The sequence below is a fragment of the Copadichromis virginalis genome, linkage group LG11 (assembly GCF_057382275.1).
Source record: "Copadichromis virginalis isolate Kocher_CV1m ecotype Utaka linkage group LG11, C_Virginalis_male_GT1.1, whole genome shotgun sequence".
NCBI classification, from domain to species: domain Eukaryota; kingdom Metazoa; phylum Chordata; class Actinopteri; order Cichliformes; family Cichlidae; genus Copadichromis; species Copadichromis virginalis.
Genome location: NC_140628.1, coordinates 20,242,909 through 20,255,645, shown reverse-complemented (window position 1 = coordinate 20,255,645; position 12,737 = coordinate 20,242,909). Strand labels below are relative to the sequence as shown.

General features: G+C 39.5%; 1 protein-coding gene across 3 annotated transcripts in view; it reads left to right on the top strand.

Moving 5' to 3' along the window:
• Positions 1 to 9,164, top strand: part of aplp1 (amyloid beta (A4) precursor-like protein 1) — a 35,867-nt gene extending 26,703 nt beyond the window's left edge. Inside the window, exons 6-17 of one of the 3 annotated variants that reach the window (XM_085473526.1) lie at positions 1 to 241; positions 1,591 to 1,718; positions 2,457 to 2,531; positions 2,620 to 2,778; positions 2,947 to 3,075; positions 3,634 to 3,733; positions 3,857 to 4,024; positions 4,122 to 4,145; positions 4,261 to 4,313; positions 4,430 to 4,492; positions 4,594 to 4,737; positions 6,275 to 9,164. The exon at positions 1 to 241 is cut by the window's left edge and continues 70 nt beyond it. In XM_085473526.1, the coding sequence (XP_085329652.1) occupies positions 1 to 241; positions 1,591 to 1,718; positions 2,457 to 2,531; positions 2,620 to 2,778; positions 2,947 to 3,075; positions 3,634 to 3,733; positions 3,857 to 4,024; positions 4,122 to 4,145; positions 4,261 to 4,313; positions 4,430 to 4,492; positions 4,594 to 4,737; positions 6,275 to 6,376 (1,386 nt within the window). In that variant the 3' untranslated portion in view covers positions 6,377 to 9,164. Of the gene's footprint in view, positions 242 to 1,590; positions 1,719 to 2,456; positions 2,532 to 2,619; positions 2,779 to 2,946; positions 3,076 to 3,633; positions 3,734 to 3,856; positions 4,025 to 4,121; positions 4,146 to 4,260; positions 4,320 to 4,429; positions 4,493 to 4,593; positions 4,738 to 6,274 lie in introns of all 3 variants that reach the window. The other 2 variants (XM_085473525.1, XM_085473524.1) reach the window with 2 other exon arrangements.
• Positions 9,165 to 12,737: the final 3,573 nt, after the last annotated feature.

Sequence of the window (12,737 nt, the reverse complement as noted above, 5' to 3'; positions counted from 1 at the left end):
GATAATGAAGTGGTAGAATACGAAGACGAGGACGAGGAGCAGGAGGAAGAGGAGGAGGAAGAAGTTGATGAGGATGAGGCAGAAGGAGAGGAGGAAGAAGAGGAAATGGCCACGAAGGATACAGAGTATGAATACCCTATCGACTCGGGTCCCTACCAAACATCGGACTACTTGGACACCTTCTACTATGAGAAAAGCCAAAAACCCACCACCTCTTCTCCTCTGATGAAGGGAGACAGCTGTAAGTCTGCCTCACTGTTTCTGTTCATCTTTCTATTGCTGAGAGAGAGAGAAAAAAATCATGCCCCGCTCATGGTTTAGTAACTGTTGTTACCAAAAATGTCAACTAGGTTCTCTGCCATTTCCAGACACATACGGACTCACCAGTGCGCCTCATGCTTGGATGTAGGAAATCTACACCACAGACATGCACACATGTCGGTTTCATGCTCTACTTTTCTGTAGCTCAGCTCAGTTCATGAAATGTGTGTGTGTGTGTGTGTGTGTGTGTGTGTGTGTGTGTGTGTGTGTGTGTGTGTGTGTGTGTGTGTGTGTGTGTGTCACATCAGTCTGGTGCATAGCACAGCAAGACCTCAGCAGGGTTCACTATGGGGCGTGCAATAAATGGAGCAATTGACCACTTCACTCTAAATTTCAGAGCAGTAAATATTGATAGTACTCATTATGTGTGGGAAACACAGTAAACAATGAAAAACCAAAACTGGTTGATCATTTTTAGTCATATTTGTGTTGGGTGATGTTATGGTGTTGTCAGTGGTTTATTTTTACTCAAAATATTTTTAACCTTCACCCCATCAGTATGTTTATCTTATACTGGACTATGAGTACTACAAACTGTGGTCTCTGGGAGTAAACAACTGCAGGAAACGTTAAAATGTAAACTGCAAAGGCAGGTTTTATACAAGATTTAAAAAATTAAAAGAAATAAATTACAGCACATAAAGAAAATATATAATTTTAAAAAATGTAAATGAATTGTAATTATTATTTTATTGTATTTAAATCAAATTAATTAAATTTGACAAATAGGTTTTAAATAAGAAAAAAACTTGTCAGGTACAACAAACTAGCATAATTATGTGGTTAGGGATTAAACTGTTTAAACTCTGTGACTGTATATTTACACTTTTTTTTTTTTTTTACAGTTTTTTCTTTTACTTTCTGCTCATTTCAAGTAAAGGAAGCTATAAAAAAACATGAGAAAAAAATGAAGTTAAATCCAGTGGCTTAGTATTACTTGTTACCACTAGAAGTATTAATCCTAACCTTGTGTTAGATATACTGAATATATATTAATTTCATTAAAAGACGTGGTGTAACTTCCAGTCCAACCAAGCTGAGGTCAAATACTCAATCTGGGCCTCCAAGCTTAAAAAAAAATGTTATCACTAACAAATTATGAAATAGCTTGAACTCAAACATATCTACTCCAAGTTTTTTAAACATTGCTTCTTTCTTGATGGTGTTGCTCTGTGACCTGTACTGTCCTTTTTAATTGCAAGATAATTTCGCTTTGGCTCTTGCAGCCTACGTGACAGTAACAACCTGTTTCCTGTCTTTCCCATCTAGTGACTACAGCTAGGCCCACAGATGGTGTCGATGTTTATTTTGAGAAGCCAGTAGACGACACTGAGCATGCCAACTTCCTTCGTGCCAAAACAGACCTGGAGGAACGCAGAATGAAGCGCATCAATGAGGTAAATTTCACAGGGCTAAGAGCAGGCTAATGGCATCTTGGCTGGCAGGTCACACTTTTGACAGGTGATTCATTAATCTGGAATGAGATTTGCTCATTCGTTGCTCTTGTCTTCTAATCTTATTCTGAAAATGACAGTACAGTAGGCCTGTCCATGTTCAACCTCCATACAGGGGAGCTGATACTGAAAGACATTACTTAAATAGCTTCCAAAAAAATGTCCATTAGGGCTGGGTTTAAGATTTTATCGTGCGATGTGGAAATGACAAAATGTGTGAATGACAAAATTAGAAGATGTTACTCTGACGATCCTGTGACAACAAGATTTTCAAGTTGTTTTCTTACATTTCTTCACAAAACAAAGATTAAAGAAGAAAATAACTGAAGTTATTTTCTTCTTTAATCGGATATTCTTCGGATATTTGACCGGCATCTTTGGTCATGATGACAAGAAAGCTGTCACACAACTTCAAGATTGTTTTTTTTTATTTGGGTTTTCTTTGTGGTATTGCATAGCACCACTGCAGTGTTTTCTTTGTTATAAATGCAGTCAGACCATGTTGTTGAACTGATGCCTAAACCCCAAAAAGAAAACCTAGTTAGCAAATACGATAGCTGTATCTACAAGTCCTATCAGTTTTGAAGTGACAAAAGATGGTGTCTTTTGTTCTCCGAGTTTCATGAGAAGACTGTCTCCGTCACACACTCTGGACACATTCTGTGTGTTTGAATCCCTCAGATCATGAAGGAATGGGCAGAGGCAGACAACCAGTCAAAAAATCTGCCAAGGTCAGAGAGACAGGACCTGAATGAGGTAAGCAGGCATTTATCAAACCCGCTTTACTGACTTACAGTTGCAGTATCCCAGATAAAATGAATAATTATGGTCTTTTCTCTACCAGCATTTCCAGTCTGTGCTGCAGACGCTGGAGGAGCAAGTTGCTGGAGAGAGACAGAGACTTGTGGAGACTCATCTTGCCCGGGTTGAGGCCATTCTCAACAACAACCGCCGCCTGGCCCTGGAGAACTATTTGACAGCTGTACAGTCTGATCCCCCTCAGGTAAAACTACCCTGGAGTACAGAGGAGGAGAGAAGACAGAGATAAACAATTGCAGATATCTTGTCGATCTGTCTATATTTATACCCGGCAGCAAATTAGAAGAGCCTTTGTCTCATTTTCTGGTATTTTACTTCTCACTCTTATCTGCTGCTGAACTGTGTCTTCCAGCCAGAGCGTGTGCTGCAGGCGCTGAAGCGCTACATGGCTGCAGAGCAGAAGGACCGCAGACACACATTGAGACATTACCAGCATATTGTGGCGGTTGACCCCCAGAAGGCTGAGCAGATGAAATTCCAGGTGTGTGTGTGAGAGCGTGTGAGGTATTTGGATGAGGTGAGCACACACCTGTGCTCTGCACACGTGAGTCTCTTGTCTGCTGACCCTGAAACACACAGAAAACAGAGAACTCAACGATGTGAGGCAGCTACAAATCCTCTTTTCATTCAACTAAAAGCAAAGCCAGTCTTATGTGACACCAAAATATTTACAATCTGGCAGCACTTTTCATTTTAATTCAGTAATAACATTTAAAAATGAACAGGTAATAATTATGTTATTGCACACTGTTAACAGTGGGTGTATTTGGTTAAAGCTAAGACTCATATTTTTGCTGTAGGGTGCTAGGGGATCAGAAACATATCCTAATAAAGAGAAAATACACTAAAGCATACCAGTAGCATATTAATATTTTGGAGGCTATACAGTAACCTGCTAAAATACACAAAAACAGGGACGATATCAGTAATAATTTGGATTACAAATGTAATATTTTAGGCTAATATCGCCCCTTTGTAACTCACATTTTAAGCTCTTTTGGTCAGAAGCATGAGCAGAATCAATTTGTATTTCCTGCAGGTGTACACACACCTTCATGTGATTGAGGAGAGAATGAACCAGAGTCTTGCCCTGCTTTACAAGGATCCTACACTGGCTGAGGAACTGCACAGTGACATTCGTAAGTTATACTGCCCTGACAGAGATTTTCGCATCTATGGCTTCTGTTCTGTGTTGTTGTTGTTGTTGTTGTTGTTTTAATGCTTTTAAAATCTGTGTTGATGACTTTGCGTCTCATTCACAGAGGAGCTGGTCAGAGCAGAGCGAGGTGACATCAGTGAGCTGATGACCACCTCCTTCTCTGAGACCCGCACGACTGAGGAGCTTCTGCCTGCTGACAGCGAGGAGGAGAAGGATGATGAAGAAGAAGAGGAGAGAGCCTTCCAGAACAGGCCCTATCCCCCTCGCATTGGTACACAGTCCCTGTTAATCATATGCACTTAAGCAAAATTTGACATCCAGGTTGCTCTCGTTAATGATGCTTTTTTCCCCCCTGATTTTCTCCATAGAGCTGCAGCCTAACAGCAAGAACGGTAAGATAGGGTTTCCTATTGTTTTAATACTGAATTTTCCTCTTTTGTATGAATTGTAGTATGTTTTGAGTTACACTTCTCATAGCTAAACATGTTGCTGCACTTTTGTCTGCAGATGATGAATATGATTACACTACATCTGAGAGAGGGCCTACTTATGAATATGAGGTAAAGGTAAGATTGTAGCCAGTCTAAAAGGCTTTTCATATCTTTGATAGACTTATGTGTGTGTAAAGGTTCTGTTTTCTGTGACCCAAAATTTTGCTTACCCTTGCTGCTCTTAGATCAACACCTCTGCAGAGCTCAAGCAGGCGATCAGACCTAATGAGATCGCTAGAGATGAACTGGTAAGAGTATATGCATTATAATTTCCTTTAAGCCAGAAAACCAATTTCTTGCCTTGATGTGTGTCTTGTGTTTATTGGCACATATTTCTGTCTTTCCACAGCAGCCTGATGCTTTGGAGACATTCAACCGTGGTGCCATGGTGGGCCTGCTGGTCGTAGCTGTGGCTATCGCCATGGTGATGGTAATAAGCCTGCTGCTCGTGCGCAGGAAGCCATACGGCACTATCAGCCATGGCATTGTTGAGGTACGACCCCAGCTAGACCATTCATTTAAGTGAAGTTCCTATGAACATGCAATTCATACTTGACCTTAAAACACTTTACTTCTACATATTAAAGGTGTTTAAACTCTTTTTAAAGACTCTTTTTAAATTTTACATTCTGATATTTAGCTGTGAAGATCATAGCAACTCACTGGAAGCATGGATGTCAATCCAAACATTTCAGGGAAGCATTATTCTTGCCAAAATGTAAAGTATGGTAACTTCCTGTGTGCTAAAATATGCAAGCGGTTGCTATTATTATTCATATTAAAAGGTTCTTGTTAACATAAAATGTATATTCAGCACATTGAACAATGTAACAACACTGCATAGATTAAGCACACTGAGAATTAGAGATTCTAACTCATAGGTGTCAAACTCTGGCCTGCGGACCAAACGCGAAGCCATACCAAATTGTTATTAGAGCTGGCTTACTGGTATTATACAGCTAATATACCGTGGCTCAGGGGGTTGGGAAGCGCATCTGTAACCGGAAGGTCGCCGTTTCGATCCCTGGGCTCTCTGTCCTGGTCGTTGTGTCCTTGGGCAAGACACTTCACCTACTGCCTACTGGTGTTGGCCAGAGGGGCCGATGGCGCGATATGGCAGCCTCGCTTCTGTCAGTCTGCCCCAGGGCAGCTGTGGCTACAACTGTAGCTTGCCTCCACCAGTGTGTGAATGTGAGAGTGGATGAATAGTGGCATTGTAAAGCGCTTTGGGTGCCATGAAAAGCGCTATATAAATCCAATCCATTATTGTTAATATATATATTGTTTAGTATTAAGCTTTGCTTGTTCCATATTCAGTTTTTCAGCAAAACGTGTTTGAGTCCATAAGAAGAGATTCATTCTTAAATCTGGAGGAAGATTTTTTTTCCAATAAATATTAATGTTAGCCCGCGACCTTGTTCCAGTTTTGAATTTTGGCCCACTGTGTATTTGAGTTTGACACCCCTCTTCTAACTGGTGATGGGCAGCTAGCTCCAGCTACACGTACAACAAGTCTTTCTATTGAGCTCGCACTAAGATCAATAACAGTACTGTTACTTTAAGATCCATATAATGATTATTATCAAGTTTTGAAATGTTTTTCAAAGTTCAGAATCTGGGCTAGACCTCAAACAGTATCCTTCCTGTCATACAATGCGTCACTAAATGTCTTCCTGTCCTTCTTGCCTGTGTATTCAATGTTTCTAAAGCATGTAACCTCAGCATTGCTGATTCATTTGCAAATTTAAGCTGCAAACAATGTGAAAAGTTTCGCATCCCAGGTTTACCAACTTTTCTTAAAGACCGTGCTGTATCATCAGTATTATCCAAGTAGCTCTTGTGAGTTTCCAAGTATAAAAACTGTGTTGAATCCATCATAAAAACATTAAATTATAGTGGACCTCATCCTCTCATTCTGTCATTCTGTCACATCTAGCCCACAGTTTAGTTATATCTCAGGTCATGGTGTGATCATTGCTTCTGACTTTGTCTTTAGTGTGTTATGACTCAGGGTCTTGTGTGTCTCTCAGCAGGTTGACCCGATGCTCACGCCAGAAGAACGACAGCTCAACAAAATGCAAAACCATGGCTACGAAAACCCCACCTACAAATTCTTTGAACAGATGAACTGAAGCATCGGGGCAGCCAGCAAGTCATGCCTGACCACACGTTGTGTCCCTCGACTCTTCCCAACAGTGATGTCCCAGCTACACTCCCTATGTTGGATTTATGATATGTCGCAAATGTAAAGTAACTGAATAAGTACGGGGTTACATCCCAAACCCATTGTAAATGACCCGACAACAACCAATCATCCGATTCATCACCTATAATACTCCTTCGGCTTAGAGTCTGAGGATGTTTCTTTGCATTAGCAGTGTCACAACATTTCATAATCCTAAAACCATTCACCTCCTCCCAGTGGCATGACTTGACCTACTGCTCCTCGTGAGAAGCTGAATTTGAACGGTGCATAATGCTTTATAGTATTTATTTTCAGTAGTAGTGTCTCTGTTCAGATTGTACCACAGTTAGATGTGATGTATCTGTGTAGATGAGTGTGAGTGACAGCTGAGTTTAAACATGGCATAAATCCCGATTTAAGTAAGAGTTAGTGATAAAAACAAAAAAATATCCAGCGTATTCTCAAACTTACCTCCATGAGCTACTGTTTCATCGCACAGTGCAAAGTACGACTACATTAGGCAAGAATGGCGAGGTGTTAACTTTGAATGTGTGAGACATCAGGCTTTGATTTGAAACACAGAAATAGGCCACACTAATCGATACAGAGCTATGTGCTGGTGGTACAAAAGAAAAATGTTTTTTTTTAAAAAAACAACAAAAAAAACACCAAATATTTAATTTAGCTTATTTAGTCAGTGAATGAGTTTGTTTTATTTGTTCTGCTATCTAAAGAACTGTAAAACAGAATAATCAGAAGTCCGTTATTTTGATGAAAGCATGACAACTTGGTGTATGATGCTGCAGTATTTATTTGTGTTGTTCCTGTCATTGCTTTTGAAAAGTCGGAAATGTCACAGTTCAAAATGGACACTGTAAATAACGTAAGAAGTACATACTGCTAGATGTAGACATTTCTATGATTAATTTGCATTGATGTAATGGAATAATACATAAAAATAGTACATTGTGCTGTTATGAGAAGGAGAAACACTTTCCTAACATGGCTGATTGAAAACGGACTGTTGTAAAAACCAGCACAAGACAACGACACAGCAACTACTTTCTGAATGTATTTAAGGTAGATGTTGAGGCTCCATCTTCTTTTCGGTACTGCATCATTCCCTTAGAAAACCTTAGTAGGAGTAGTTAACTTCAGCACCTCCAACAGACTACATGCCTGATGCCCTTTCTCATCACCTTGTGTAGCAGCCTGTTCATCGTCACATCTTTTGGCAGGTTTGAATTAGAGCGGAGCGGCTTAACAGTTAGACGTATCGTACCGCACAGAGCAGTGAGTGGAAAGAGGGCACAGCTATAGTAATGTGAAGTGTCAGCGTGTGCAGTAACTCCCAAAAAACTGACCACACTCTGGCATGATAGTCGTACTGTTTAACACCTTTGAACACTACAACATTTGAGCATTAGTAATCTAGTATAGACGCTGTACTAAAGTTCCTATCATCATCAAGAAGCTTTTTCACTAAATGATTCATGGTAGTTTGTCATATTTATGAACAACATAGTACACCATATAGGTACTACGAAAAGGGACTGCCCCCCCCCCCCCTTTTTTTTTCTGATTAATTGTTAAGTGCTTAGTGTATCGATTTGATTTCATTTAGCAACATCGTGTCAGATCGTCTAGGTTAAAAAGGTCACGTTGTGGGATGTTGCTTTTGATTCATCAGTCTTTAACTATGTGCGACATAGTACAGATAATCAGTACCAAAATCAGGAGTTTATTTGTTTATTTCTGGGTGACATTTACTGTAAAAACAAAAAACAAAGACAGCAAGAAAGAAAAGCGGCTTTTGTTCACTGTAACGAACGTTAGATTTGTTTTTGTGTGAAGCTTGTTTTGAAATAAGCGAGAGATTTTGACTATTGGACTATCCAGTCTTCTGTTCCTTCTTGTTAGGTGCGTTCATTGCAGGTTGCGGTCGTGTTATGACAGGTAAAGAGAAGTCATAGCTCCTGTATAATTTGTACAGCTACGTTAGTGAATGAAAACATTGTACGTTCGCAGTTTAAGTCAGTTGATCTTGTAATGATACTACTGAAACCATAGATGAGAATAAGCTTGCCTGTGTTTCCCAAACCACTGAAGGTTTCCTACCAGCATTTAGCAGACTTAGAACGGTGTATACTGTAGTTACTCAAATCACATTTGTACTTCTGTCCTCTGTCGAATTCTAGACTTCTTTGTTGGTCTGTCCCCCTTACTTCCCAATGAACTATAAACAATGTTATTGAAATTTTAATTGCTGCATTATTGCCTTTTACAATGCTGTGTTTTGGATGTAATGATTCTGTATTTTTTATTTGTATGTAATAATCATTTGGATCAAGGGTCATGCTTTTCACGTGTAATTTTAGAAGCTTGGACAAGAAACACTGACAAGTAAATGTGAACTACAGACAGACACATTGCCTCTGCCTAATTGACAAGGGGTGGCACTAAGCACAAGATGAGCCAAATTGATCCAATTGTGTACAGATTGCTAAATGTTAGACGCCGATCCCGTCTGTCTGGTTTCAATTACACTGCAGGATTTTAGGGGTGTTGATAGTAATGTTGGTCTTCATTTTCATTAAGAGTTTTAACCAAAGACATGATCCATAAATAATGAGACAGATCATCAAATTTGGCAAAATGTTTTCCTGTGTAACTGTACTGCAAGCAATCTGACAAACTGAAACTGGTGAAGCTAATTAACAGTCTAATAAAAATGAGTGACCCATAAAATATTGTCTCTGCTTTTTAAATGTGTTTATCGTGGGGCGATCGTGGCTCAAGAGTTGGGAGTTCGCCTTGTAATCGGAAGGTTGCCGGTTCGAGCCCCGGCTCGGACAGTCTCAGTCGTTGTGTCCTTGGGCACGACACTTCACCCATTGCCTACTGGTGATGGTCAGAGGGCCCGGTGGCGCCAGTGTCCGGCAGCCCCGCCTCTGTCAGTGCGCCCCAGGGTGGCTGTGGCTAGAATGTAGCTTGCCATCACCAGTGTGTGAATGTATGGGTGGATGACTGGATATGTAAAGCGCTTTGGGGTCCTTAGGGACTAGTAAAGCGCTATATAAATACAGGCCATTTACCATTTACATGCGTGTTTCTCTGTCTATACAATGTACCAGGGTCAAACAGATGGCCTACAGGGTTGATGGCTCTGAAAAAAATGGTGGATTTTTCATTTTGTTTTGAACCAGGAAGCATTGTAAAGCATGACTTTAATGACAAAGCACACCATGAGAGCTGTCCAAAGACATTACTTATTGCATAGCCTACCACACTGAGCTAAGATCAGTGATGATGCATTTCTTTGGTTAACTACATTAACATTTCTTTGTAATCTGGGTCTTCATCATCTTTTATCTGAAAAGATGTTACTCACACTAAAAGAGAGAGTACATATATATATATTATATATATATATATATATATATATATATATATATAAAGTTTTATATGCAGTGCTTGTGCTGGTCCAGCGCAAAAGCACAACAGTAGTGAGTTAGACATAGACAGCACTCCTCTTTACCACAATCGCATGAAAGGAAATTCACTGTCATGCTCCTCACGAAGGCAAAATGAATATTGAATTTTGATCACCTTGTAACTTGTGCAATACAACCGATGATGTAAAAGCCACAGTCAAAGGGGGGAAATCTGGCTTACTCACACTGGAAAATTAGCTTCTTTTCTTTTTTTCTACTACAGGCTCGTTTTTCTTGGGAAAGAGAAACCTAACGTAAAATCGGTTTACACTGTTTCTTTTGCTAATTAACAGTATGTTAGTTTCATTAGTGAATTGCCTGTTTTTCTTAACTTAAAGGTGCAAGTTTTCAACGTCCTGCTCACTTGTGTGCCACGCATTGATGTAATATTTGGTAGTAAGACTTTCTGCATGATAAAAATCTTAACCAAGGTTAAGATAAGGTTTTCTCTCAGCTTTCAGTATGGAGTTTCAGTGACTCCTAAAGCCACACTGTCACTTCTGTGAAGCCAAAATTGCAGTTCACTTCCTTTGTCAGGAAAAGCTACGATGATACCATCATTTCTTTAACCTCTAAAAACAAAACTGTTTCAACAAATACACTTGAGCTCAGCTTTAGATGACTTTTGTATGGAGTGTCAGAGTGGAAAACTTTTACCTTGCATTGCAGTTCTAGACATATACAGTACATACAGTTCTAATTACCCATTCATTCTAATGGGTATTTAGTACGTTAGTAGCTTACTGGTATTTTCCTTTGAAATGAATGTCATGCAATGAGTAATGCTATACTGTAAATGCGCTGTGTGTGTTTTTCTTTTTTTTTTTATGCCTGCTTTTTTTTAAAAAAAATTTAATTTTAAAGTTGCCTTGACACAGTTCTCAAGTAGCTATTCACCTGAGAGTCACCAGCGTGGGCAGGTCTCACATTTCCTTCACCCACAAATTACAAAGAAGTGTCAAGCCCCAGCCCCTGTCTTTACACAGGTTCACTTCTTCCAAACCACAACACTGACGGGTAGTCCTGCTTACCCAGATTACTGTGAAAACTCTGTGTGGCTGTACAGTGACAGTTTGCCATTGATGCTTCCAACACACATAACTCATCTTGGTAGTGGTTCCTCTGAAGTCAACTGCTCACATACCGCTACTGTGGTAATGTACGACAACTCATATTAAACCAGACTTTAATCAAGTTGCATTCTGAGTGTGCTTTTTGTTTAGTTCAGTAACGCTTTGATTCATTCAACAAAACAACAACATGAAACTCCTTAAAATGCAGAGATTAAAAGCCTCCGTAGGTGGATCAAAGATGTTACTGCATGAAATGCGCATTTGACCAAATAAAAGATAAATCTCATTTTTATCATATGACACGTGGGCGGTGGACGCACTAATGTGGAATGTGCAGATGAGCGCAAGTACCCCACACGGTTAGACACCTCGGTGAGTCAGCACTGATGATGGGTAAAGTGTCTGATGGTGATTGTCAACTGACGGCGGGTGGGACAGCAGGTGTTGAGGAGTGGGGTGTTAGGGGGGCCTGAGAGTCTTGAGATTACTGGTAGGTGAAGCCCTTTGCATCAGTTCTGGCTTTTTCTTCCTATATAGTGCAAGGTGACATTTAAGCATTGGTATATTGCTAATTTCACTGAGAGGAATCGATGAGATCAGACTGTCCAGTGGTTTGAGCAACATTTGACAATAACTGCACAAACAAGGGTGTGAAGAATAGCCCCCAAATGTCACCGACTTTCTTGTAAGCATGCACACAGCACGATACCTATACGTGATTAAGCTACCACGAATGGTCAGATATCGTATATTACATCGCGGAATTGTAACGTATGGCAGTAATGCACTAATAACTGCGAGAAAACCTCTTAAATAAAAAAAGTAAGCTGAAAAAAAAACAAACCCACACAAAATGACAGTTTCTAGTTTTTTCCCTTCTTAATGCAACAACCTGTCAAACCTGTGATCACAGCCATTACAGGAAACCACCTTGTGGTTCACACTTTATGCATGTCCCTTTATCATATAGGTGAGAAGCATTTATGACGAATACTACTTAATCTTAAGTGCTTTATATTTGGAATTAAGTTCTATGTAAATGATGAACTCTTGAAAATTATTGGGAAAAGCAGTTTGCGCACTGTATTCACCACATAGGAAATGTTCACATATCCAAAACATGCTGCCAAAGTCAAAATGGAAAAAAAAGCAAAAAAAAAAACCCCAAAGTTAACTTAAAATTCTCTAAGATCATGCATGATCGTGCATGTGGAGAAACAAAATCACTTTTTATGTGTCGCCTTTTTAATTCTGCAACTCTGAACAGAGTCAAGTTGGGGGGTTTTTTAATACGCTATTCATTTCTTTTTTGTCTTAATATGCAAACAGAAACCTTGCAGAGAAAAAATTCTTGAGCAAGATCTTATCTCTGCTTAAAACAAACTACTCACCACAAACCAAAATATAGCATTCGATACAACACATTAGGTGGTGTTTATTGTAATATATAAGAAGTAGTAATCGTGTCAATTTATATCCCTCATGACAACTGGACATTGCAAGAACAATAAGGGCAGGAACAGTGTTCTTTATAGAAACTTAAAAGCCATGCACAACAATGTATTAATACAACAGAAATAGCAAATGATAGCAATCGCACTATGATTCCTCTACGAGACTTGAGTTAAAAAACCAATATCAAAACAGCTTGATTTATACAGCTCATATGAGACAATTGGGATTCTTTGGCAGGTTTTAACAATACAGTGCACAATGGGAAAAATCTGATCCATGTGTTTCT